At 39.5% G+C, this 27,625-nt stretch overlaps 2 protein-coding genes and 1 long non-coding RNA gene across 5 annotated transcripts; 2 read left to right on the forward strand and 1 right to left on the reverse strand.

Annotated features, from left to right (window-relative positions):
- Positions 1 to 1,532: 1,532 nt before the first annotated feature.
- Positions 1,533 to 3,462, forward strand: LOC137125491 (receptor-transporting protein 3-like). The gene is made up of 3 exons (XM_067501054.1): positions 1,533 to 1,693; positions 2,036 to 2,207; positions 2,624 to 3,462. Exons 1-3 carry the CDS (start codon positions 1,678 to 1,680, stop codon positions 2,967 to 2,969), a joined length of 534 nt encoding a protein of 177 aa, XP_067357155.1. The 5' UTR covers positions 1,533 to 1,677; the 3' UTR covers positions 2,970 to 3,462.
- A 1,520-nt stretch (positions 3,463 to 4,982) lies between these two features.
- LOC137125493 (ankyrin repeat and IBR domain-containing protein 1-like) lies at positions 4,983 to 27,304 on the forward strand. 3 transcript variants are annotated; one of them, XM_067501078.1, is made up of 21 exons: positions 4,983 to 5,187; positions 8,065 to 8,390; positions 13,073 to 13,244; positions 13,413 to 13,544; positions 14,144 to 14,335; positions 16,268 to 16,385; positions 16,497 to 16,717; positions 18,101 to 18,189; positions 18,293 to 18,437; positions 18,759 to 18,919; positions 19,289 to 19,377; positions 19,651 to 19,781; positions 19,902 to 20,036; positions 20,281 to 20,367; positions 20,485 to 20,551; positions 20,911 to 21,056; positions 21,576 to 21,754; positions 21,947 to 21,998; positions 22,162 to 22,218; positions 22,375 to 22,498; positions 22,789 to 27,304. In XM_067501078.1, exons 2-21 carry the CDS (start codon positions 8,203 to 8,205, stop codon positions 24,291 to 24,293), a joined length of 3,990 nt encoding a protein of 1,329 aa, XP_067357179.1. In that variant the 5' UTR covers positions 4,983 to 5,187; positions 8,065 to 8,202; the 3' UTR covers positions 24,294 to 27,304. The 3 variants fall into 3 exon arrangements, with proteins under 3 accessions (XP_067357179.1, XP_067357170.1, XP_067357186.1); XM_067501069.1 differs by having other exon boundaries at positions 4,984 to 5,187; positions 22,786 to 27,304; XM_067501085.1 differs by lacking the exon at positions 22,162 to 22,218 and having other exon boundaries at positions 4,984 to 5,187; positions 22,786 to 27,304.
- On the reverse strand, positions 18,016 to 18,790 carry LOC137125509 (uncharacterized). The gene is made up of 2 exons (XR_010914148.1): positions 18,554 to 18,790; positions 18,016 to 18,419 (listed from the first exon to the last, which is right to left on the reverse strand). It is a non-coding gene; the product is annotated as an uncharacterized lncRNA (long non-coding RNA).
- Positions 27,305 to 27,625: the final 321 nt, after the last annotated feature.

The raw sequence follows: 27,625 nt of genomic DNA on the forward strand, positions 1-27,625 counted from the left end.
ATGCATAGCTTCACAGACAAGATACAATCTGAGTAAACAAAAATTTCTCTTATCAAATCAGCTTGACATTGTCATACTCCTACAAAGTAATATCAATTGAAACTTTGCACTGTCATAAAAAAATTCAAAAGCACAAAAACAAATTTGCCTATTATGAGAATAGTTTACATTTAAAGAATTGACTCAGTAAAATTAACCATATAACAAAGTCCCATTTCAGAATAGTTTGGTTGTTGCCTTTGGACTTGAGCTGTGTTCAAACTCAGTTACCAATCCTGGCTCTTACAGGGAAATTCAATGCAGTTGTGGTTGAGGTTTAAACCATAAATGCTTTTTAAAAACTTACTAATGTCCTAAAACAGGTTTACGTGTAAATGACACTTACAGCAAGATACGGCAAAAAACAGAGAGAAGTTATCAAAGTTAGTGTTACCCTCTTTCAAAGTGGAAAGGTGACACAGATTAGCGTTAACATCAAAAACTTGTGGGCTTTAACTTTCCAAGAATGTCAAAATACGGGCTGGAGCTGTGGATCAGCAGGTGGACAGGACTGATGGGGTTTAAGCATGCAACAATGCTCTGATGGATATCAGTCACTAAACAGGACAGACTGACAAAGCAGTTAAAGATCAGCTTGATAAAAGCACCATCTTCAGTGACCGCTACCTGTTCAATTTACCCAATTGCACCTAGATGTTATTAAGGGGTATGATACAACATTCATGTAATAAAATTCATTTTTGTAATAGAAATGATAATACTTTTTTTTAAATTGTTGAAAGAAGTGTCGATGCAACTAAAAGGTCAGATGGAAGATGGGGCTCGCTTTTGAATATTGGTTTTCTAGAATAATAATTTGAATATTTTGTTTACCCTATTTAAATCAATGATGTTGTTTTTTTGATGGCCTTCATCGTCGTCACCAACTGAGCTGTGTGTGTTGAGTGGCCGCAGAATTTTTACACAGTATATTTACCCTGGTGTTCAGCTGAATTCACTATATATTTGAAGCTGCTGTGCTATACTGCCCCCTAGTGAACTAGAATTTGTCATTGCTTGCATCATGCTTGCAATAATTTACCCGTAATTGAAACAAAAATCGCTTAAACTAATAGGATATGTACAACATAATACATATAATACGTATAATTAGAATTGGTAATGTGATGAGGAGAATGAGAAATGTTAAAAATGTTAAAAAAAACATGGAATATATCATTCATTCTGAGTAAGTCTGCTGAGACAAAAGTGGAAAAGGCGCTGAAATATGTAATAGTTTGTTCTATTTCGTGAAATTACGGATCTGTTTCATTATATTTTATTTTATAGTGTTGTTTTTGCAGGTTAGGCTGGGCTTCATGCACGAGGCAACGGCTGTTTAATTTAATAAATTTCCCTGTAATAAAGTGATAAACTAATAAATAAACCCGGGGATTATCTGTTTGTCTTTTACGATCTCCTTTTAGGTTATTATACTCGTGATGTTGACTCTGAATTATTCCCATTGTCAAAGGAAAATGAAACTATGATGCTATTAAGTTTCGTTTTCCAGAGTAACAGCTGCTGGCAGATAATAAATAGAGGGTGTTTGCAGATCGACGTCCAGAGAACAGACGTCGTTTGATTTGAACGCTTCATCTGGTTTAGCAGAAGCTCTTCACCTGATCACCGAGCACCATGAGCAGATCCACAGGTAAAGGCCTAACGCATATGACCTTCTGTGCATGATGTGCAGAAATAAACATTTTGTTTTTAACGATCTGAAAATAATGGCAGCAATGTTTGTATTTTCAGCGTTTATAAGTGGCAAGTTACAGTATTTTCTATTTCTATTTATTTTTTTATTTAATTTCACAATGTTTTATTTCTAAATCTAAAAGAATGATGTGGCACTCATTTCTAAATGGCAGACTTAGCCAAAAACACTATCTTTACTGTGGGACTAATCTGAATTTTAACTCGTGAGAGTTTAAATTTAGGCCAAGAAGAGGTACCACTTCTGGAGTGAGTTGCATATTTTATTTACTTTTTGCAGAATGGCTTCCTTCCCTGTGGCGGGACACCTTTGATGAGTTAGTGTATGATGACGAAGAACTGGACTCTGAAGAGCAGTGGACTCTCAACTTCAACTACAGCCAGACTGACACAGTCAGCAATAATGAGAGAAAGAAAGGCTGGAGAGTCTACTGCCACTGTGCCTATGGAAAGTATGTGGATATCAATATGTATACTGGTCATCTATATAGATTAACAGTCATTCAGATGCCGACTGATTTTCTATTTTGCTAATATTGTGGCAAAATACAGAGATTGGTTTTGTTTTCCTTTCTGTGACGCCACAACATTCCTGTTGCTACTTCCTGTTGTGTCACATGACAAAGTAATAGCATGATAGAGAACAGGTCAAGTCTTTCTGTGGATAGAAATGGTACTGCAACCTGATTAAAGAGAACCATCACTCATGCTCTGTTATGGTGACTCAGAAGTGCACCACCTATAATGACTAACGATTGAAAAAAAAAAAGAAAATATCAAGAGGTATACTTTTACAAACACTCTTGCATTTTTGATGAATGCCTCTGTTCCTCTGAGGCTCATTGCCTGTCTTCTCATTTCTTTACAGATTCCAGTGCTCGAACTGCTCCAGGACCTGGTCTTCAGCACGAGTGGTGGTGCTATTTCGTTACCGGCTGCGGCAAGGCAAGGGAACAGTGATTATGCGGCCCTTTGGACAGGCCTGCCGCCCTTGTCAAGATGATTGGTTTGATCGTCCTGGTTTTTCTAAGAAAGAAGTGAAAAAAGCCTTGCTCGGGCTGATTGCCAAAATCCGTAAGAACTGTTATGGAGAAGAGGACGACGATGATGAGGATGGCTCTTCAGTATGCTCTACCAAAGTGTGGACCAAACCACATGAAACAGCCCTGTGTGAGGCCTGCAGTATGGGCATTTGCTGTCAAGATGAAGAGTAGAAGCGTGTGTTTATATATGTGTGTGTGTGCGTGCATGCTTGTGCCTGTATCTGTATGTGAGAGGCACTTTTAGAGAGAAACTATCAGTACACTATACTAACAGGTTGTGTACTGGTTGGCTGACATGCTCATTTGGACCCCCAAAAGCCCATTCCCCTCCCCCGCTGTCCAGTGCCGGTCCAAGCCCGGTAGAAATTGGGCAGGGTTGCGTCAGGAAGGGCATCCGGCGTAAAAACTGTACCAAATCAACATGCTGAAAATGGTCCGCTGTAGCGACCCTGAACTCACGGGATAAGCCGAAAGGACCAAAATAATAATAATAATCATTTTTTATTCCTAATATTTTAAAGTTGACTTGGCCAAATATATCAGTATGTCATTAATGCTGTGTATGAAAGGGATATTTCATCAAGACCAATCAAAAGACTGTCAAAGTAAACACATAATTTTGTACCTTTTTATGACTATGTGACTAATGAAGTTTAAATTCACATTTTGTCTTGGTTTTGATCATTCTTTCGTGTAGCCTGTCCTATTATGGTGATATCAGTAAAGCAAACAAGTGGTGGAATGCAAATACTATATATAGATTTACTCAACTATTGTACTTTGAACTTTTAAAGAAAATATTATACGATTTTACGTTTGTCTCTGAGCAAGAAACTGAACCCCTAAAAGCCCATTCCCCTCCCCAGCTGTGCAGTGCTGGTCAAAGCCCAGTAGAAATTGGGGAGGGTTGCGCCAGGAAGGGCATCCGGTGTAAAAAAAAAAAACTGTGCCAAATCAACATGCGAGCAATTATCCGCTGAACTCACGGGATAAGCCGAAAGGACAAAAAACAATTATACGATGTTACGTTTACATTGCTTTATATTGCTATATTGCTTTATATTTCAGGAGCTTTTTATTTACCACTTTATTTCTTTAATATCTGTAGTTATCAATTACTTTTAGGCAGAACAGATGATCAGCTTTTTACGTATGGAAGAAATGAAAAAACAACAAAGCATGATAGTTACATAATAATACAACATTCGTATGATGGTCAGTGATATCAGCTATAAGACGTTGAAAATATTATAAAAATTCAAGTTCTTTGACATTGTAGTATTGCTGCTGTTACCCAGTTACTCTTCTACTGCTTTGTAGTACCAGATTAGGCAAAACTACAAGTACAGTTGAGTGCAAAAGTTTGCATTCCCTTATTTTGCAATATCCAAAAGACTAGAGCAGCAAAGAGCAGTTCTTCCATAAAAGCAAGTTTTACAAGATTATAAATCTATTTTTTATATATTTTCAGTTTTTATTTTGCAACGGTAAGAAAGCCAACCCATAACCGATTTTTTTAGCAGTCCCAACTACCAAAAATCCAGTTTTGAATAAGAATTTTAATAGGAATTGGAATAACATTTAGAATGATTAGCTTAGTTTTAATAAACCTTCATAATTTCAAAAATTAACAGCTGATTTATACAATTTTACTAATTGTAATGATATCTTAATCTGTATTATTATTATCATTATGACTTCCGTACATTTTTGGCACTACTACTACTTCGACATACTTTCACCTAGAAACACCATTCAAACTTCAAAACGTTCAACTTATAAAGAACATAATTTTTTGTTTGCAGCTTTTTGGTATCTTTTAGTCTTTTTAAAATGTCTATAATTGCGTGCTTAAGTTATGACGTCGTCAATGACATATTCAATAACGTCACATTGTTGCCATTGAAGTTTGTCTTTCTGAAAAAGCAAAACTTTCATCTACAATTCAGTTTTTTTCATGTTTGTTTGGTAAATCTTTTCAGCACCGACGCATTCAAAGTGCATTTTCATTTTGGAAATGCTTTTTCAAATTTCTATTTTATTCTTTTATAATTGAACTGTCCTTTATTTGAAAGAGAACATGCTGGGACTCTATTCCAACTCCAACCAAAACAAATGACCAATCAGGTGAGAGCCTCCGTGTGACAGTTAGTATCGCGCATGCGCAGTGGTCTTTTCCCTTCGCCAGCAACAACAACATACTGAAGTGATCCAGCCAGTGTCGCCCCTGCGCTCTCAGCAGCATCAGCAGCCTCCCTGCCGGGTCCGATGGCAGAGAGGATGGTCAAGCGGAAAAGCAGCCGGGGATGAGAATGACAGCGAGAAGACAATGGCCTCCAATTTACGCAAGTTACTGACTGTGCGAGTAGCGACTAAGTGAAATGAGAATGTAAGTGTTACGACTCATCCAATGTCCTGCTGTACGGTAACGTTAGGTAGTTGAGGCTAACATGCCGCGCTAACGTAAACCGGAGAGAACGGCGGCTTGCTAGCGTCGGTAACCCCAGGTATAGAGACCGCTTTGGGTGTTAACGTTTCCTGACGGTGCCGTCACAATCCTGCGGAAACGTTCACACGCAAGGTAAAGACATTTATCAGCAGCATTTCGAATAACCAAGCTTTCCAGATGGGTTAGTAATTCCCACAGACTGACAGTGTGTTGAACAAAGGAGCTTTAACCGAGGGGCCGCATGGACAGAAACCTGCACAGAGAAGTCTGCTGCTGTTTGTTTTGTGCTCCATTTCATGCTGACACACTTCTTCGGTGATAACCACACGAGGTCTGACCTAAATATTTACCCAATACAGGGTGACCTAGCTAATTTTGGTAAACGCTGAAGTGGTTGTTGAAAGTAGCTAGCTCTTCATGCAGCCCTGTCTGACTTAGACTCTCATGTAAGTTTTATGACTCTTTTAACAACAGGGTTTTGCCTTTACCGGTTACAAAAGCAGCAGTATCCACCTTTAGTTTTTAAATTGAAACACATAAGCTGACAGCACGATTGATAAAAGCTGTGGCAGTAGTTTTTTTTTTCAATGATATATTACAGTAGTAACAAAGTAGTAACAAAGTAGTAACGTTATGTTTGATTTGGAGGAAGCTGACAATTGGCTTACATCGTATAGCCTATGTAACACCCGCAGTCATTAAGCCAAGAAACATCTTAGCACCAAATTAATATCTGCTTATAACAGACCCCTAGTAGGAGTGCAGCCAACTACTTTTTATAACCACTATAACCATATAATCATCTATCAAGTAAGACTGTGAAGCACACTTTGGACCCATCTTCTCAGAAGTGAGGATTTAGTGCTTCTCTCTTTTTTAATATTGTAAACTAAAAATGTTTGTACAGCTCAAAAAACAGCCGAACATCTCCGGCTTTTTCTTTAAAAATCTTTATGTATTAGTTACAGATGGATTTCCTGAGCTAATAATTTTACCTCAAACCCCAGTTACCCCCAAAATATTATCACTGGTGATATTACATGTAAAACTTTAGGATGCATGATTCTTGTAATCATCAGTTTCTGAGAAACCCGTAGTGCCAGTGACTTTAGTTCTCGTAAGCTGGAATGACAAGATTTCCCTACAAGATTCATGTGTTTCGGATTCTTGACTCATTAGTCATTAAGTCTTGGACAAGCGTCCAGTCAAAAAGGTAGAGTTGTAATGTTTTCTCAGTCTTAGTCAACCCGAGCTTCAATTGACACGTAGGCTCAAAGAGCTTTCGTAATAGGGGATAATTGCACTGTCACTGCCAAGTCCAAACCGCAGAATTTGCTATCCTTGGAATTCCAGACTTCCTTAATGTCCAGACTTCCTGTCCATATTTAGTATTAGAGACAGAGAGAGACTGGCAGAAATACAGAAGAGTGAAGTGAACTGGAAGTAAACCAGTGTGCACAAAACAAAGATCCAAGCAGACAGATTGACCTATTAACTATTGTAACCCCCACCAACACCCCTCCAAATATACACAAACACTGGGGCAAGGTTCACAAGATAAAACTGCCTGCATCCCAGAACCTTCCAATTCTGAGATGATATTTTCAAGGAGTGACAGCTTTTGTGCAGTCCGTATGTCCCATTCTGTCGGTGTGTTTCCCCTGTCTGTGTCCCTTTCTGTCCCTGTGATGAAATGGGAGGCACAAAAGGGGAGGCAGCCAGCCCCAGTATTCAAATGTTCCAGAGCCCGTCCAGCCAGCGGCCAACTGTAGCCCAACTAAAAGAGGTTCTTTGTGAGTGCCAGACAGATGGCCATAGAATGAAGACTGTAATGATACCCTCAGTGGCCCAGTACACACAGACACATGTACAGACGCCACTCATTACAGGATGTAATGGTGTGTTTATGCGAGCAAGAGAAAGAAAGAAAGAGGTGGGGAAGACGTCAAGGAAATGGAGCAGAACACATTGATAAAGATAGTGATTATTTACAACTTGTGACAAGGCTGAGTGTGTATACGATTCTCATATCTCTTCCTTTTCACTGTGCTGTTATTACTTTTGCTTTGGATGCTGGAATATTATTTTGTGAGGTGAAAATTGGTGTCATGCCCATAAACTAGATTTAAATTCTGAGGAAGATGGAAAAAGATCTGAAAAGATTGTGACAACTTATGAATGAACAGGAGGTTGATAAGCTGTTGCTGGGAGAGTAAACTCAGCTGTCTCTTTTGATTCTTTGGTTTAATGCTTTAGAGGAAAAGTAAAACTGGTTTTGGCCTAGAGTATTAGTGCTGCATGGTTTAACTTAAATGTGCGCACACACAGTCCACTCTCGTATCTCCAGTAGCAGCCTAGCATATAAATAGCGTAATTTATGCAAATTCTTCACAAACACAGCCTCACTGGACTCACTGTGGCCAGCTGTGGTAATATTGACCATGCCTTTCATCAGCTGACTAATAAATCAATGACTTGGATATCATTAACCTTCCCCTCTTGCCTGACCTCTTTTACAATTATCTTTCTGTCTCTCTAGCTTCCTTCTTCTATCCCTCTCTTTCCCTCTGTTTCTGGTAAGATAACATCCGTTCTGCAGCACATCAGCTGATCGATGAAAGACTGATTGATTGAGTCTCTCTCTCTTACTGTCTCACTTCTTACACATCTCTCCCCACTTCAATTACTGTCTTCTGTCTTTTATTCTTTTGTCCTTTTTCTTTCTCCCTCAGCAGGCATAAAAAAGTGCCTGCTGAGGCCCCAGTCATTCGGATTCTTTTCCTCTAATCAGTTTTATCATCTCTTTCCAACTTATAGGGTGGAAAACACTGAACCATGTCACTCTAAGTTGTGACCTGTGGTGAACAGGGGAGGAGGAAGAGGGAGGCGCAGGCAGGCAGGCAGACAAGCACCTGCCACAGCTCCCATCAGGCAGCCCTTTGTAAGCTTGAAGCCATGGGCAACACAGCCACCAAGTTCCGCAAGGCCCTGGTGAGTGGCGACGAGGCCCTGGCTTGGCAGCTGTATGAGGGCAACCCTCAGTTCAGGGACAGCCTGGACCCGAATGCATCTTACGGAGAGCAGTACCAGCACAACACACCCCTGCACTATGTCTGCCGCCATGCCATGACACGTCTGCTCAGGTATATACATATTATATTTTATTTTCTTTATTTATTTATGATCAAGAATTCTGTTGAATTTATAATTTGTCTTATTTTTACGCTGTTGTTTGTTATGTACTTTAGTAGTTATATATTACTGTTAGAAAAGCAATGAGTCACCTTAATTTGAATAACAATTAGCTGTGTGACGGATTTAATAGATTTTGTAGAGTCATCATTTTCATAATTGATTCAGTAAGTTAAGAAAGGCAACTTCATGTACAGTGTCCCAAAGAGGCCAGTTGCATATTCTGTCATTTATGTAAATGACAGAAATTTATGTAAATGACAGAAATACACACAGGTAGGGGGGTCTGGTGGCGGCACCACATTAGTGTGTTTTTTTTTTTTAACCCCCTGCTGGGATAATCAGGCTGCTGGCCATGACCACGACAGCTGATTCAGTGACTCAATAGCCATCCCCACGTCCTCCTCCTCCTCCCTGCACTCTTCCTTTCTTTTGCCCTTTCTTTCCATGATTATGGGGGGGTTACAGGAAGTTGTTTGAAAAGGCCAGTCAATTATCTGTGTGTGTGTGTGTGTGTGTGTGTGTGTGTGTGTGTGTGTGTGTGTGTGTGTGTGTGTGTGTGTGTGTTTTGGGGGGGGGGGCTGTGACTCCAAAAGTGCTTAATGTGTCTAAGACTGTGAATATACCACGGTAAATCAAATAGTCGGCTATTTGTGTCCCTTCCTACTAACATGTAATGTGCCTGAGAGGCGTGCCGAATGCAGGGCTTTGCTTCTGATAAGTATCAGAGGAAACGCTTCTTTGTTCCAACAGCTCGACTGGACAGAGGCAAGCCGATAGACTATGACAAACCTCAGACAAAATAAAGACTTGTAGAGGATGAGCGTGGGCTAGAGGATGCAAAGTCTGTTTTCCAGAGTATTTTTAAAATGCATCTGCTTCATGTTGTTTCGCTCTCTTCTAGTCATATCTGTGGGCAAAGACTGGGAAGTAATCCCATGAGATGTGCACACTGGGAGGTTAGAAGTAGATTTTTATTTTTCCTTACTGTACAGTGGGTGTAGTTCAGGAAGTGTAACCCTTCCTTCACAAGAACTATGTAAATAACAACTGCAACTTGGTTACTCGGTATGAAAATTTTATTTTCTGTTGTTTGAAGGTTTGAAGATAAGCCACTGGTCATTCTTTTTGCAATATTGCTATTGCAATTTCAGTATGTTGTTTGCATATCTCTCTGGTATTGCAGTCTATGTATAAATGAAGTCTGAACGTGTATGTGTGTGAGTGTGAGGGCTTGTTTGCTTGTTCAGTGGCTGGCCTTGGTCACTGCTTTGAGTAGCACTGTGTAATTTCCCAATGGTTTGATTTATGTTGGAATGGACTGACACACTTTGGTCAGTGAGACTTGCTAGCAGGTAGAGGTTTATATTTTATTTTAAATTGCAGATCACAATTGTACTTTTGCAATTTAAAAATGCAATTATGTTTAATTTTGATGTTGATTAAAACAAAAGATTAATAGCTCAGTTGTAGCATTTAAACTTATCTGTAAACGTACAGCAAATTTCATCTCTAGTTTGCCTTTAAAAATGTCTTGTCTGAGGATTTCTGCCCTTATCATACTATTGTATTCTAGGAACAGCTTTGGTGTACAACAGCTCAACCGCAGGAAGACGAAATGTCCCAAGCCTGTTGATTTTATTAGAATGGCATTAGGGCCATTCACCCTGAACATAGGATTTTATGCTTTTATATGCAAAGATAGGGGGTGTTCAGTTATGTTTGAGAAGGGAATAATTAGTGATTATTGCTGTGCAAGTAAGTTGGCAGTGCACTGTCATTAAGGGGGAGCTGCAGGGGGTTGTGGCTGACAGGAGAAGAAGGTCAAATGTGGAAAAGCAGGACAGCAGTGTGAGAATAGGCTGAAAGGCCACACAATAAGGAATCATTCAAACACTAATACAGTAGTAGCTACTGGTGTGTCCAAACTGCAGTTAGCAGAGAGGGAGAGGTTTCTTCAAAGCAACAACAAAACATCGTGCAGGTTGGTAGGATAAGTAGCTGCGCACTGGAAAACACACAGCTCCAAAGCAGGGGACACCTGCAAAAAAGGGCAGAGAGGGAGAAAGAAAACTATGGGATAAAGTAAAATGCATGCAGTGGTGAAGGCTCTGCCTCCCATTCTACTTTTGTACTATGTACTATGAGGTCTTTTAAATATGATGCATTTTGTATGTAAGGAGGAGGTTTGGAATTCTATTCCAAACACTCTTGCTGCAGCATATTGAATTAATTGAAGGCTTTCTGGGGAGTTATTAGGACACCTCAAAAATAGGGAATTACAGTAGTCCAACCTGGAAGTAATAAATGCCTGGAGTAGTTTTTCAGCATCACTTTGAGTCACGATACTCCTAATTTTGGCAATGTTCCGTAGGTGGAAAAAGGCTGTTCTAGAGATTTGTTTTGTTTTATGTCCAGGACAAATCCTGGTCAAAGATAACTCCAAGGTTGCTCACAGCAGTACTGGAGACCAAAATTATGCCATATAAAGAAACTATATTGTTAGATGGCACGTTTCTCCATTTTTAGGGCCAAATATAATAATTTCAGTTTTGTCTGAATTTAGAAGTAGGAAATGATAGCACAGGCCTTTATGTCTTTTAGGCATTCTTGAAGTTTGACTAATTGGTTAGTATCTTCTGGTTTCACAGATAAAAATAGCTAGGACTCTTCTGCATAGCAGTTATAATAATGTTGCCTAGAGGCGACAAATACAGGGTGAAAAGTATTGGTCCTTACACAGAGCCCTGTGGAACTTCATAACTAATGTTTGTGCATATAGAAGATTCATCATTAACATGAACAATTTGGAATCTGTGACAGATAAGATTTAAATCAATGCAATGCAGTTCATTTAATCCCAAATCCATGTTCCAGCCTTTGTAATAAAATGTTGTGGTCAATAGTGTCAAATGCGGCACTAAGGTCTAGTAGGACGAGTATCGACACAAGTCTATTATATGAAGCTAAGAGATGGTCATCGGCAACTTTTACTAGTGCAGTTTCTATACTTTGATGTACTCTAAATCCTGACTTGAAATCTTCAGACAGGTTATTACTGTACAGGGTGGTCACATAATTGCTTTGCAACTACTTTTTCAAGGATTTTAGAAATACACGGGAGATTGGATATTGGTGTAATTGGCTAAATCACCTGAATCAGGACAAGGTTTTTTAAGTAGGGGTTTGATTACAGCAACTGAATAGGCCTTTAGTACATAGCCAGTTTCTAAAGGTAGATCAAATCTAATATGAATGTATCTATTAAAGTTAAAACATCTTTAAGCAAATTGGTTGGGACAGGGTCTAAAAGACATGTTGTTAGTTTTAAAGAAGCAATAGTTGAAGTTAGCTTGGCAAGATCTATGGGTCAAACGCAGGATCTATCTGTAGTATTTGTGGGCCAACAGTATCTAGTATCATATGCAACGAGGCTGCAGAATCATCAGCTACATAATCAACTTGTACAGGAGTAAGATAAAGGTGGCTACTCACCACTCTGTGACATGTTGTGGTGAAAACAATGAAGAAATAATTTCTTTAAATTTGTTCACAGGATTTACAGATAAACATCTGTTGTAATGGAATTTTTTTCTAACTACTGTATAGTCCATTATGGGAAATTCAAATGTTATTAGAAAATGGTTAGATAAAGGAGAATTATGAGAAAATACAGTTAAATTATTTATTTCAATGCCATTTGTAAGGACAAGGTCTAGGGTGTGACTAAAACAGTGAGTGGGTTTATTTACCTTTTAGGTAAAAGCAGTTAAATCTAATAATGAAATAAATGCATTGCTCAGGCATCAACAGCTACATAAATGTTGAAGTGAGCCACTATAATGACTTTATCTGTACTAAGCATAAATCAGATAGAAAACCTGAAAATTCAGTCAAAAACTCTGAATAAGGGACTGGAGGACGGTACATAATAACAAATAGAAGTGGTTTTTGAGTTTTCCAGTTTGGGTGTGAAGTGCTAAGAGTAAGGCTTTCAAATGAGTTATAACTATGTTTAGGTCTAAGGGTTTATTGGAAGGCTTGTTTTTGTGTGTATTTTATGAGTAAAAATCCTTTAACATCTAATGTATTCCTTTTGCCTTGAGTTTGCGTTAATAAGATGTTTTTAAATGAACCACTATTCATGCAGCTGCCAGAGAATGAGGTTAAAAAATGTGCCAAATGTAAGAAAGATGAAACAAAGTATAGAATACAAGTGGAGAGATGCAATTTTTCTAAATATTGGAAAGACACAAAGAAACTTTGTGGAGCAAGATAAAAGAGTGTAAAATTAATCAGTAAATGAAGATTTTGACAGACAGACTTCCAGTGCAACTCGCACATCATCACTGCGCACAGATGCAGTCCCTCCTTCTAGCTTCCCTCTTTCCCACCAACACTCATCATCATCAGTCACACTACCACACTTTATCCTCCTGATATCTCCACTCATATTTCTATCTGCTCCTTCTGCACCAATTCTGGCTCTTTCCCTTCCAACTTCCTTTCTAGTATTTATTTTTAGTCCTTATTTCTGTTTGCCTTCAGGTCTTACTTCAGTCCACATCACTTCTGAATTTGTTCTTCCTTCTGTTTTATAATAAATTAATTATTTTTTGCTTGAATCGTGTAGGGCCTTCCTGTTCAGCAAGGAGGGAAACCCCAACAAACGTAATGTGCACAATGAGACGTGCCTACATGTGCTGTGCCAAGGCCCTCAAATCCTGTTACTGCCAGAGGGAGCATTGTCACCCCGGCTGGCCAGACCACAGAGAGACGAACAGCATCGTGCAGAGTGCCTACAGGTACAAACACATGAGCAGAGACAAATGTGTTTTAGTGTACATGTTCAATGTTAGTATGAAAAAAGTGAACGGTGTAAAATCATTGCAGTTGACATGATTGCCAGAATGCTGTTGACACAAATATTGGTGTATTTGTTTCTCTGTCTGTGTGGGTTCCCCGGCTGCCAGATGATCCTGAGCTGGACTGGGGCCAGGCTGGAGGGAGGCCAGTACGAGAAGGCTAATGTCAATGCCACCGACAACCACCACAGCACCTGTTTGCACTATGCTGCTGCTGCAGGCATGAAGAGTTGTGTGGAGGTGAGAGAACGTATGTGTGGCAGATCTGTCTGTATTCTTTACAGTCGGTTTTGGCAAACATTGTACACCCAGGAATGTCTAAACAGTATTAAAACAATCCTCACTTCCAAAGCATCTGCTTTGTGTTTCTTTATTGTCAGATCTAAGGAGGACCATTTCCCGTGTTTTTAAAGACTTACAGCTTTGGAATAAGAAACAAATTTTGTTTCATGAATTTAAAGATGATTGAGGTCTGCTCTAATGTCAGTAGTCTGAACAATTCCTCAGACCTTTTCCCATTTTCCAATCACCTCTACATCCCTTCCGTCTCGATGTACATCCTTTTACCTTTTTCAATTTTTACTAAAATTCCCCGTGACTCCTTTTTGTTTGCTCCAATGTACTCTCTGCCTTTCCTTTCTTCTTTTCTTACACATCTGTGTTTACACTTTCTCCTAACACCTCCTCCTGCTTTCTTTTTGTCTGCTCAACTTACTCACCTGCTTTGTTTCCTTTCTTTTGTTGCTAGTTCCTTTGAATTCATGTTGCTCTCCATCATACAATTAAAATTTTTTGCCATATCTTTTGTTCCTGCTCGTGTCTCCCCCTCCCTCTTATAGCTGCTAATACAGAGTGATGCCGACCTTTTTGTGGAGGATGAGAACAAGTTGACGCCATGTGACCATGCCGAGCAGCATCACCACATCGAGCTGGCCCTCAGCCTGGAGTCACAGATGGTTTTCTCCTCCTCTTCAGCTCAGCAGTCAAACACAGACACACATGGTGAAACCAACATGTTGCAATACAAGGAGGTGAGAGCACAACTACAAGACCTGGGAGTTTCCTGCTGGCCTGAGCTTTTTATAATGAATAAACTGTTTTTTAATGCTATTCAAAGTCACAGATGTTAGTAGGTCAGTGATGTATCAAGCTTCGCTTGACAATGTAGTGCAGGTTGTAGCCTTTTTTTAATAATAAATGATAGCAAATTATATTTTTGTTTTGGACTGTTGGTCTAACAAAACAAGGTGCTGGGGTTTGAGAAGTTATTATAGGCTTTTTTGTCTACCTTTTCATTTTTCATTGTCAAACAAATTAATTAATTAATAATAGATTAATTTAATACGAAAATGGTTGTAATATGTAACTAACTTGCTGCAAAAACATAATGGATGGGTTTCTGTGCGACATCATCAGCAAGCAGTGCATGCATCTGGGATGTACCTAGCATCTCAAAATGGGAATATAATAGCAGTTTAAATTGACATTTTGTTTCGGTAAAATGTCGGAAATCACAAAGATTAATGACCAGAAAATCTGTTCCAAAAAATGAAACCTGCCTGTTACTGGCCTGTTTAACCATTAGCTCCATCAATCTAGTCAGAGCTCTAAATTTTATGAAGCTATGGATCGATTTGCAAGACATTGCAGGAATAGACTCCAGTTTTAACGTAGGACAGTTCACATTATAACGTGTTTGAAGCTGATAAATGCACCTGGGGCTCTTATGAGTTTTGTTTTTGTAATAGGTGACAGATAATAGGGGAGTAGACATAGTTGAATGGAATATGTACCCGTCTATTTCTAAAATTTTCCATAGAAAATGCATATTGGTGTACAAAGTCTCTTCGTTGATCTGTGTTAGAATACTTAGAATATCTGTGTTAGAACAGTACTTAATACTGTTTAAATACTGACACAGTTTGTCAGAAGTAAATACCTATTTGTTCACACTGCGGTAAACATTTGAGTGTTTATGCAGAGCCATGTATATATTGCAAGAAGAGGATCTTCATATATTTTGATGTTGAAATTAAAAACTTAGATAGCAGAGCTCAGAACAGTAAAAAGCAAAAAGTTACATAGGAGGTCGTTATGCCAATGTTTGTAAGGAGGCTTCTAGGCTTAAATGTGTTGTCAGTTGATGTCAGACACACACAGGTCATTTGTGGTGGTGCTACTGTTGTGTATAGGCTCATTTATAATTAATGTTTAACTGCTCCTGTCTCAGTGGGATAAATTTATAGCAAATTTGGCTACCAGAGATGTCAATCAAAGGTGACATGCATTTAGAAATCTCAGCTATATTGTTTTTAGCTAGTAAACATATTGCCTCTAATTAGCCATTTTATGGATTCCCAGCAAGTTTATTTATTTAATAACTCTAAAATGTATATGCTATTAAGAAATTGTGGAGAACCTTTTCCTATCTCCATGATGCATGTGCATCCTGAACCCCTCTATATACTCGAAAGTTTTCAAAGTTTTTTTATATTGTCTTGTTGATTCTTGTTTTTATCCAGCTTAGGATTTACATTATACTGCATTGGCCATTTTTGAATAGTTTTTCTTGTGTGTAACCACTGAAACCCACCGTTCCCATGTCAGCACTCTTACCACTCACCTTCAGATGGCACCCAAATTACCTTCCTCATCTGTTCATCTGTTATCTAGAAACAGCTTGAACTGTTTCTTAGAAGTATTACACGTATACCTGTGCCAGTGCTTCTCAGGGTCCTAGTTAAACATAAGGCACCTGCTTCCAGCTGACATAAGTTTGATCTTTCTTCCTACAGCCCATAATTCCCACCCTCACTGCTTTACATCCCAGCCTTTTTCATCGCAGTTATTGTTACTTTCTATAACATATTCTAATTTAATACTTTTCTTGTTTTTATTTAATCTTCTTATGCCTTAACGGTTTTTGGTATTTTTCTAATGTTTCTCCCACTTTATACTTTCAGCCTTATGAGGGACTGAAGCTTCAGGATCTGCGCAGGTTGAAGGACATGCTGATTGTTGAGACGGCAGACATGCTGCAAGCTCCGCTGTTCACTGCCGAGGCATTGCTTCGTGCACATGGTGTGTGTTTGTTTGTTAGAGAATACTGACATTGTGAGCCTCACTGGCCCCTCAAAGTGTTTCAGCATGGTTCCCTGTCTAAACCTATGTGGAACATCCTCCCTCTTTCAGACTGGGACAGAGAAAAACTTCTGGAGGCCTGGATGTCAGATGCTGAGGGCTGCTGTCAGCGCTCGGGCGTGGCCATGCCCACCCCACCACCCAGCGGATTCAATGCTTGGGACACCCTACCCTCACCCCGCACCCCCAGGACACCACGCTCACCCCTCACACTCACACTCACTTCCCCCACTGACAGCTGCCTAACACCTGGAGAGGAAGGCCTGGCTACGGTAAGACAGCCAGTTATCAAGACTTTAATTGGTATTTTTGTGGCAAAACTGTTTGTTTTTGTTTGTTTGTTTGTTTTTGGGTTGTTTGTTTTTTAACCTGTTGTAGTTTATGTTTTAAATGGTACTGTTTTCGATGTGCTGCTGGATTTCAGTTTGAATGTAGGCGCCTGTGTTAGACTACAATATCCCGTGAAAACATACCAAGTTTCTTAATTTGAGTACAGCCGGTTAATGTTTAATCTTATGCAAAGGAGGTCATAAGTTATCTTTCTAGTAATTACTCCTCTTTCTGCTTTCTGTAGCCTCTTTTCCACTCTTGTCACTGGAGGAGGTGTAATTATATATCTAGTACTTAGATTTCTTCCTGTAAATCTTGGCTGTGGTTTAATTTCAAGGATTTCAAAATGCTCAGACCTTGAGCTGTTAGGCTACTTTCACCTCACTTCTAATCATGAACAAGATAAAACACATTTGGGTGTATTTTTGGAGATATTTGGGATTTAATATTTCTTTACTTTAAAGGAACAATTAACCTGTCTAGAAACATATGTCACCGTACATTTTTGGGAAAAGTACAGTTGAATGGACTTAAAGCGCTTTAAAGCCCCTTTCAGACATGCACTGGAATTTAGACATTTTCCAGACTTTCTCTGGGGTCTGTTGACCCTGACATTTTTACCCAGCCAGCTCCCTAGTGCAAAGTCCGGATTATCTCCACCCAAGCTCATTTGTGAATAGAAGAGCTGATACTCCAGAGGATTCACCATGAGTGAGTGGACTTGCAGATGACGTCCATTTCCTGCAACTACCGTGATACCGGGCAAATACAAACAACCGAAGGTGAAGAACTCATTCATTCTTACGAACACAACAACAATGTCGAACTGGAAGGACAACGAAATTTGTAAACTTTTGTCGGTAAGGGCAGACCTGGAAATCGTTAAACAAATACAAGGAACAGCACAAGATTCTGTGGTATAAGACCAGATTACAAAGCAAAACGCTGTCACTTCGGCAGCTTTGTTTTGGCGTCATGTCCTGCCCTCTGCTCGAAGTGCCCAAGCACTACCCTTTGCCCAATTACACATAATATGAGTATTTCTTCACAAGTAAGAATGCATCTAGCATGGAATATCTCCCAATGTTGGTTACATGTCTGAAAGGGAAACTCCTGACAATGTCAGGACCTGATCCTCCTGACATTCTTTAGAGTTCATGTCTGAAACAGGCTTAAATCACAAAGTCACAGTCAGTGTTTCTTTTGTCCTTCCTTTTGTGTATACACTACAAAAATCAAAGAATTTTAGGTAACAAATTTAATGGTGTTATGAGTTCATATAGTGAATGTTAATCTAATGTACTGCCTCTGTTGTCTCCATGCAGTGTGGAATCTGTCTCTGCTCTATCTCAGTCTTTGAAGACCCAGTGGACATGTCATGTGGTCATGAGTTTTGTAGATCCTGCTGGGAGGGGTAGGGCCCTTTGTTTGTGTGTAAAATGCTCTTGCATACTAAACTGTCACTGTGTTACACTGTGTCTGCTACATTTTTATGTGTACATGTATTTTGTTCTCAGGTTCCTTAATGTAAAGATTCAGGAGGGTGATGCTCACAATATCTTCTGCCCAGCTTATGAGTGCTACCAGTTGGTGCCAGTACATGTGATAGAGAGTGTGGTTTCCAGAGAGATGGACCAGCGATACCTACAGTTTGATATCAAGGCAGAAACACAATATATTTTCACAATATATATTTTTTCAAATAATTGGCACAGTACTGCTAAAGTAATGCTTTTCTTCTGAGTTCACTTTTTTGCGTGTCTCTAATTTTAGCTTACTTCTTGCTTCATGATGTTAGTCTGTTGATGAGTTTGTTTCTTCCGGTTTTTGTCACATGTCCCAGTCACTTCTACTCTTCACATGGTCTGAAGTCTTTTCTTCCTCTTTCCTTCTTATCATATCTCATTTATATGTATCCTCTTTTTCTGTCTAATCTCCCCCATCTAACTGTCATCCCCTCTTCTCACGCTTTTTTCCCACCAGGCATTTGTGGAGAACAATCCTGCTATCCGCTGGTGTCCTGCTGCACGTTGTGAGCGAGCAGTGAGGCTAACCCGGCCAGGCCCTGGGGACAATGACCCCCACAGCTTCCCTCTACTGCCCTCACCAGCTGTTGATTGTGGCAAAGGTCATCTCTTCTGCTGGTACACTTAATGATTTATTGGCTGTATACATACATGTAGTTATGTTACATAGTAATTTCCACACATATTCTAACGATAGTGTTACTGACCCAATTCTCTTTTAGTAAATTATCGTTCACTCAAAGCTTTAAAGAATTATTAAATTTAGCTTTTGGAAAACTATGCGAAAAAGGTACATTTTCTTCAGTACAGCACAAAAACTTGAACTAAAAGGCCTTTTAGAACATCAGTGGTCAACTCTGACTTCATTCTTTCAAGATTTTTCCCACTTATTTTTCTAGAAAACATTGCCAAGTTGTTATACTCCATTCTGTCTTTGTGCATTGTAATTTACAATATCCAATTCTCTGTTTATGACCCTGTCTGAAGGGAGTGTCTTGGTGAGGGTCATGAGCCATGTGACTGTCAGATGTGGAAGAACTGGCTCCAGAAAGTCACAGAGATGAAGCCTGAAGAGTGTAAGTTTATTCCCTGTTTGTGTATCCAGGAATTTTCTGCTTTAATAGGTCAATCATTTTACCTGCACCTTAGTGAACTGGCACCACATTAAGGGATTTAGCAGCTGTAAGCACAGCCTACCTGGATGTGGCTTATGTATTTTTATAGCGTGCTGGCAAGTGGTTAGGTAATTTGCCAAATGTGTCCATGTGCTGGACAATGTATTGCAAGGCAGGTTAAGACATAACTAAACTGTGTGTGAATGCCTTAGTGTTTGTGTGTGCCTTCCACAGTGGCAGGTGTGAGTGAGGCCTATGAGGATGCTGCTAATTGTCTGTGGCTGTTGACAAACTCCAAACCATGTGCCAACTGCAAGTCACCCATTCAGAAGAATGAGGGCTGCAACCATATGCAGTGTGCCAAGGTATACACACTACTCTCTGTCAGCTGTGTGTCACAGTTTCTGGTGACTGTTTATATTTGCATTATTTCTATCCTATTATTTAGTTTATTTGATTAAAATAACAACCCCCCCCTCTTTTAGTGCAAGTATGATTTCTGTTGGATCTGTCTGGAGGAGTGGAAAAAGCACAGCTCATCGACTGGAGGCTACTATCGCTGTACTCGATATGAGGTCATCCAACAGCTAGAGGAGCAGTCCAAGGAAATGACTGTGGAGGTACACACAATGGAAATAAACATCCAAATTATCAAAGTCTCTCACTAATATAAAACTGAACACAAAATAGATTTCCACAAGTGTACATTTACCTTTTCACATTGCAACCTGCAATTGCTAAATACTCCATCCCTGTCAGATTTTATATCATTGAACCACAAGTTCATATGCTTCACTGGATTTAATTTCTGCAGACACACTGACACACACTCCAAGGGAAAATCAAAGTTGTATTTTGTTACAGGCAGAAAAGAAGCACAAAAGTTTTCAGGAGCTGGACCGTTTCATGCACTATTATACTCGCTTCAAGAACCACGAACACAGTTATAAGGTAAAATGTCCTCAACACATACAGTATACAGATTTATAACAATTGAAATTCTAAAAAATGTGTAAATGTAACGATTATTACATGTCAGACATGTATTCTTTTCTCTCTGTCTGTTAGTTGGAGCAAAAACTGCTGAAAACAGCTAAAGAGAAGATGGAGCAGCTGAGCAGAGCATTCATAAGCCGTAAGTTTTATACTGTTCAGTATGGAGGTTTGGTTTACTGCTTGTCAGCTGCAAATTGAGTCATTTTTAGGTTCTTTCCATAGAGTGCATTGTTTTCACTCTTCACCATTTATACCCAAGGTTTGACTGTTGTTGTTTTTTTCTTTTTTTCTTTTTTTTTCTTTAGAACAGTTATATTTGCTGTAATTCCTAAAATGAACAGTAGGAAATGGACAGGAAATGTGGAGGGTGGAGATGAACTGCTTTTATCACAATTTATTATTTCTATCTAAAGTATAATATTTTTGCAGAGATAGAGACAGCAATTTCACAACCTTTAAAACAAGGCTTGTTGGGGAACTGTTTTTGTGTGTCTGCAGGGGAAGGCACTCCTCCAGACACACGGTTCATAGAGGATGGTGTGAGTGAGCTGCTGAAGACGCGGCGCGTGCTGAAGTGCTCTTATCCATATGGCTTCTTTCTGCAGCAAGGCAGCACCCAGAAAGAGATATTTGAGCTTATGCAGGTAATCAAATACACACCTGTCATGCATGAATCCTCTGAAAAACAAAGGCCCTTCTTTCAGTTCCTAAAGACTAATTAGATCCCACAGGGCTAAACTGTCACTACACTTAAAGGGCTGTTAATAAGTTATTTGTTATTTTGAATATTGAATTTTGTATTCTTGTGTGCAATAAAAAGTTTTCAACACAGCCACATTTCATAAGTAACTTTTTTTATATGTTTTAAAATAAATACCTCACCTGATCTCAAAAACTGGCTCACTTCTGGTTATTTGAGGATTATGCAATAGTGTTTTTATTTCTTATTTTATATCCTACACAAAGATAACATTATAGTGATTGAAAGTATTTGAAACCCCAAGAGTTCATTTTCAGTTACCCTTTTGTACACAAATATTATTAGAATTGGATGACATTACCTTTAGTGAGTTGAAAAAGATTCCTTTTTTTTTTTTTAATTTGAGTTTCACATTTCTTTGATAACTGATAAAAATTAGCATGTTCTCTCTGTTTCTTCTCAGACCGACCTAGAGATGGTGGTGGAGGATCTGGCCCAGAAGGTCAACAGGCCATACCTGAGGACACCACGTCATAAGATAATGAGTGCGGCTCGTCTAGTGCAGCAGAAGAGGCAGGAGTTCCTAGCATCAGTAGCCCGTGGTGTGGCTCCCAACGACTCTCCTGAGCCTCCTCGCAGGAAGTATGGATAAATACACTACCACATGTAGTGAGCGTAGTTGTGATTTACTCTGGTTAACAATTCACTTAATTGAAAAGACTTAGGATTTAGAAAACAGAGTATGGGTAAAAAATATCTATGTGCTCACTACTCTGGAACTGAAGTCTGAAGTTTACTCATTAGCTTAATTTGTGCCACGATTCTGTGTTGCAGCTACCCTGGAGGATCATGGGACTGGGAGTACCTTGGCCTTGCCTCCCCTGAGGTAATTACAAAAGCTTAATATGCTGAAACACTAACCTTTAACCTTTTGGTTCATGTAAAGCTACTTCCAAGAAACCAAGCTTGATGCGCTGCATGACCTGCATCTGTATGAGTTAACAGTCATGCATGATTGCAGCTAACTTAGTTTGCTTATTTGTATTAAGATGGGGAGTCGTCACTCTGTACTGGGAGCTGTTGATCAAAGAGAGAGACAGTCACAGGTAATGCAGCATAGTTTCTTGCCAGTTTGTGCATATTCATGGATTGATTATTGTTTTTGGGGTGTTGGATTTTGAACCTGCTTGATGCAATAAGACTTACAACATTTCTTTTAGAGTTGATTTTTGTAATAATTCACATTAAATTACTCCTTGCAGGATTATGCTGAGATCCAGTACCGTCGTAGACATAGACCACGTCGCAGAGGAGACATGCTGAGTCTACACAGTCTTAGAAGCAACAGCAACACGCCAGAGACCAGCAGGAGGAGTGACAATACAGGTGTGAAAAAGAGAGTGTTTTAATTCAATGTACAATTTTAATAAACACAATTTTCATTTATACACTATACAATATACTCTACAATAAAAAAGTATTTTCTTTGGACAAACTCTGGAGCGTATCCCAACAAATTTACTAATTTTGTCTTTTTACTGTGCCCAACAAAAAGCAAATGGGATTTTTCTTTATTGCTCTGGTGAAGGCACACAGGGACATTTATCACTGGAATAAAGCCATACAAAGCACTCTTTATTTATTTATTTTAAATCTGACACTTTCTTTTCCAGAAGGTCCAGAAAGGAGTGATGGCCGTAGGAGAGCGCTGGGATCGCTGGAAGAAGATGACCCAAATGTCTTGCTGGCTATCCAGCTGTCACTCCAGGAATCACGCAGAGAACGGGGTCTGGAGAGTGCCCTGGAGAGAGGGATGGAAGGGAGACTGGAGTTGGAGCGTGTGCTGGACAGAGGACAGGATAGGAGACCGGGTCCTACAGGAGACATGGATGATGTTGCATCGCAGTCTTTCAACACAGATGGTCTTCCAGGAGCCAGAGGGTCCTCCTATCCCACATCTTTCCTGGATCCTCCTCACCCTCCTAACAGGACAGACTCTACTTCCCAGCCTCCCACATCTAACACTCTCCCACTCCCTCCCCCACCTCCCTCTCTCAGTGCAGAGCTGCTGGAGCTGGGAGACAGCCTTATGAAACTGGGGAATATAACTACTCCCTATGACCTGGACACACACACACACAACCAGCTCTGCTCACAAAACACCTATAACCACAGTACTATCACTGCTCCTTACAACACTGAACCTGCTTACAGCGACTCCAGCCATAGACAAAACCAGAATACACAGTTAACTCCATACATGCTCGATCATATCACCATCACAAATTCTCGCTACGATAACAAAGAGCAGGGTTACTGCCAATCAACTGCTTATTTGGCCGAGGCTGAACACACTGCCTCTTGTGCACATGAACGCACACCAAACCCCACCCAAGCCTGTTCGTATAACCGGGAACATGCAGCTTCATGCAGCACACCAAAACCAGACAGCTTTTACAACCCCTGCTCAGAGCATAGTAGCTCTTACACTCAGGAGCGATCTGTCACCAATGCTCTTGAACGCCCACCCAAATCAGACCCCCAGCCCCCTGCTCAGTTGTGCCTCCCATCTCCTGAGCTTGAGCCGGAGCTGCTGCTTTCACCGGTGATCCCCCCAGGGGGCCCTTTCACTCCCAGCGATCCTCAGAGTTTGGAGGCCCTGGACCCCACAGCCAGTGCCCAGCTGCTGGACAACATCATGGCCTGGTTTAACAACAACATCAACCCTCAGAACAACCCTCAGAGCCTGGCTCTCATCCCATCCCCACCCACTACAGAGACTGACTCCTCCCCTGACACACACACTGAGACTGAGTCAGAGAGCCAGACCTCCAGGGGCGTGACCCCTGCCCCACTCTGGCAGCCCCTGGAGGGCGAGCCAGAAGCAGACAGAGGTTCAGTGAATCCCCGTCTAAGTGCTGCAGCTTTGGAAGGCCCAAAGACATCAAGGCCAAAAACTCTGGAGCTGGAAGGCAGAGAGGATGGTGAGGAGGGTGTGGAAGGTGGGTGTGTGGTTGATCTGTCGCTGGACGAAGCGCACACACACCCCTGTCCACTCTCCCTCCATGGAAACAGTCCTGCACATAATGCCCTTGCCACAGAGAGGGATTTACACCTCGATCTTCAGTTAGAGGGGGACCACTCACCTGAGGAGTGGGAAGAACAAGTGCATCTAGTGTGAGAGAGTAGAGAGAAAATTGTGCTAAGTAGAGGAAGAGAGAGAAGGTGTAGGACTTTGGGGTTGAGTGATTACTATATGAAGAGAGAACATGAAGCCCAGTGGACTTTGTCCAGTAAAGATGATGTCACATGTTATTTTTATTTATTATTTTGTATCGTTTAGAGCGCTTTCGTCTGGCAGAAGAACAGACACACTGTTCTTTGAAAACAAATGAGTGTTAAAACAGAGTGCATCAATGGAAAGCTACTGATATCATAACACACAAAATATTGCACATGTTCATTTTATTTATTTCCAGTATCCTGTATTTGTTGTCTGAGTTTGTTCAGAGTGAAGTTTTGGTGCTGATCAAGCTGAAATCCAAACTCGCCTCTTATACCCTGACTTTATTAACACACTGACCCAACCACAAGCCTGTTCAGAGCTCCAGCAGCCAAAAATAATTAACTGTAAACTTGGAGCTTTTTTAGCGTACTGTACAATCAGGGGGCCTAATTCAGATTTTTGGACCTTCATGCACACTGTGCCTGCTTTGTTAGGGAGCCAACATACTGCTGGTCTTTTCTTTTTGTTAGGCTGAAAAGAACGATACGCCTTTCTGCTCAGGCTGGGTAAACGTACTTATATGACGTGCTTATCTGGATTTTATGTTGGTAATAATTCTTTCCAGTGACCAACAAAGAGAATGTGTTTTGCCCTCTGCACAGTAAGGTTAGAGGTCAGTCTCAGCTACAGCACATGTGAGAGTCCGCGCGAATTTAGTGTCTGGCTCAAAGGCAGTTCGGAATTATGGGTGTTAAGTTTCAGGGGGAATTGACCCCCCTGCTATATTTCCTGTTCACTGCACCGCCCTGTTACTCATTTCTTTTTCTTTTATTTTCTTTTTGCATTCATCACAGTTGAGATTTAATCCATAAACTTCATCAACATTGAACTATTTTACAGTTGCTTTGGCTCAGTTTTCACTGTTCAAAACATTTAACACAAAATGCTTCATCATTTTGGCTGCCAAAGCTCACATAACCCACAAAATAATGAAATGATACTTGATACTGTATATTTATCTTTGACCATATAATGCTGTCAATCAGCATTGCAGTGTCATGGGTACTTCCACAATATGAATTATGACATATTAGTTTTTTTTAATTACCAAACATGCAGTTTTACAGTAAATATATAGACAATTATAAATTAATTATTTATACAAGTTAAAGTAATGACTCGGATTGTACTTCATTGCACCAATTTTTAACAAAACTTTGACATTTCCATCTTTAAGGTTTGTTATCTTAATTACAGTGAGCTCTTGTAATGCTTCAGCAGGAAAAAAATAAAAATTTTAGAACTTACACTTCTGTGTAAAGGCAATCATGTCAAAATAAGGGAAAATGTTTTAAATTTGTTTCACTGATTCAGTGATGCGTGCACTTGATAACAGGCATAGTGCTCATAATGAGCTCAATATTTTTAACCTTGCAAGAAGAACATCGTTTAAATATAAGAACTTTCTGTTGTTTTGCATAGATCTGAGCCTCGGCATTTGTAAAATAAAACCCAGTGAAGCTTTAAACTTATACATAAGACTTTGTTTTATCATATATATTCCACTACTAATTGCTAGTATGGCGTGCTGTTGATAGATGGGAGATGACTTGGGTTTTACTGTAATTTATTCTTATTTGTTTTTTTTATCCTTTAAAATGTATTTTAAAAAATATAGAGATTAATTTTCTTCCAGTTAAGACCAAGAAATGTTAGGTCTGTGTGCCTTTTGTTTCAAACGTATTTGTTATTTGTTGTTATTTAATAGTGTCATTAGTTTTTAAACATGGTAATGAAAGCTAAAGGAGGACACGCAACCTTGTCTATTCCATAATATACTGAGGATCTTGATGTACATTAGTATTCTTTGACCTTTCAGCTCTGGTTTAGCTTACTTTACCTTATGGATGGCAAGGAAATTGCTGTGTTTTTGACCATTTCACTTATTTAAAAACTGCTTTGAGACAATTTGAACCCGTTGATTTTTAGAAATGTTCCCTTTATAATTAACAACCGCTTTATCTGCATTTTGCTCAGATTTACTTGGTCTTTGATTTCATAAGGGTCTTGAAATCTGATGTAGTGCACTCCTGGGTTGTCATCTAGCCTTTATCTTAAAACTTTAATGTTTACAATAGAATTAAACACTGCCTCTTGTGTTAAGATATTATTTGGTGCTTTCGAACACTAGATTCATAAGAGTTTTAATCACACTTTGATGATATGCCCAACATACTAAAGTTATTCAGTATATGAGCAAACGCTGATTAGTTTAAATTACTACCTGAAAAAGGAACCACTTATACAAAATGAGACATGCATCTAAAGACACTTATAAAGGCAACTCTTGAGTTTAATGCTTGTTTGAAAGGAAGTTGTGAAGTGGTCCACAGAAAGGGGGAACTGACAAAACCCTAAAATAACCATCTTCTCCTCTCTGTACATAGTAGTATTGAACTGTGAAGGTGTTGGATGGGTATTAAGTGCTAATGATGACATTACATAATAGCTACTCATATGTGAGGGCAACTGCTGTTGTGTACAAATGGCTAGATTCAAAGAATTGCACAGTTTTGGGTTATATGGTGCAACAGAGAAAGAAAATTAATATGGGGTCTTTACTAGCCTGCTTGTGCAAACTGAATGTGTTGCTCTAGTCCAAAGGTGTAAGGCAAGACCTAGAGGACTGCTGAGTGCTGCTTTTATTTTGTTTTTTGTTTTAATTAAGATTTGGAATTATGGTGTCAAGGAAAAAGTCCTGTTCCATTTATAGCCCACATCTAATTTATAGTTTAGCAGTCTTTCAACAGTTTTAAAGTTTAAAAAAAGCAAATCACATTTTGCATTCTCATAGATTATACTTAATACATTCCCAGTCAGTCCATAAGACCGGTGTGATGTGTGGCCAAAACTGTAAATGAAAGCGTCAGTGCAAAGTTTACTCAATAAAAAGAAAAGAAATTGTGTCTCTGTGAGAGTGATTTCCGGTCTGCTTCATGTGTCAGTATTTTTGTTCTTTTCCTGAGCAATGTGATCACCAAATCCTGTACATGTAGGTCTTGTTAGAACTGGAAGGCTGCAATCGATCACTTTCCACTGTTAAATAGTTATCTCATACCTGCCAAATTAACTAATTTCACGTGTTTAAATGCCTAAAAATAGTAAAACACGGTAAGGATCATTTATTTAATCACTTTCGGGACAAAACAAATTTGGGTATCCAGTTACATGCAGACTTATTTCAATACTGATCTACTGGTTGTAAATGCTGTCTTCAAATAAGATTA

The sequence above is a fragment of the Channa argus genome, chromosome 1 (genome assembly GCF_033026475.1).
Source record: "Channa argus isolate prfri chromosome 1, Channa argus male v1.0, whole genome shotgun sequence".
NCBI classification, from domain to species: Eukaryota; Metazoa; Chordata; class Actinopteri; order Anabantiformes; family Channidae; genus Channa; species Channa argus.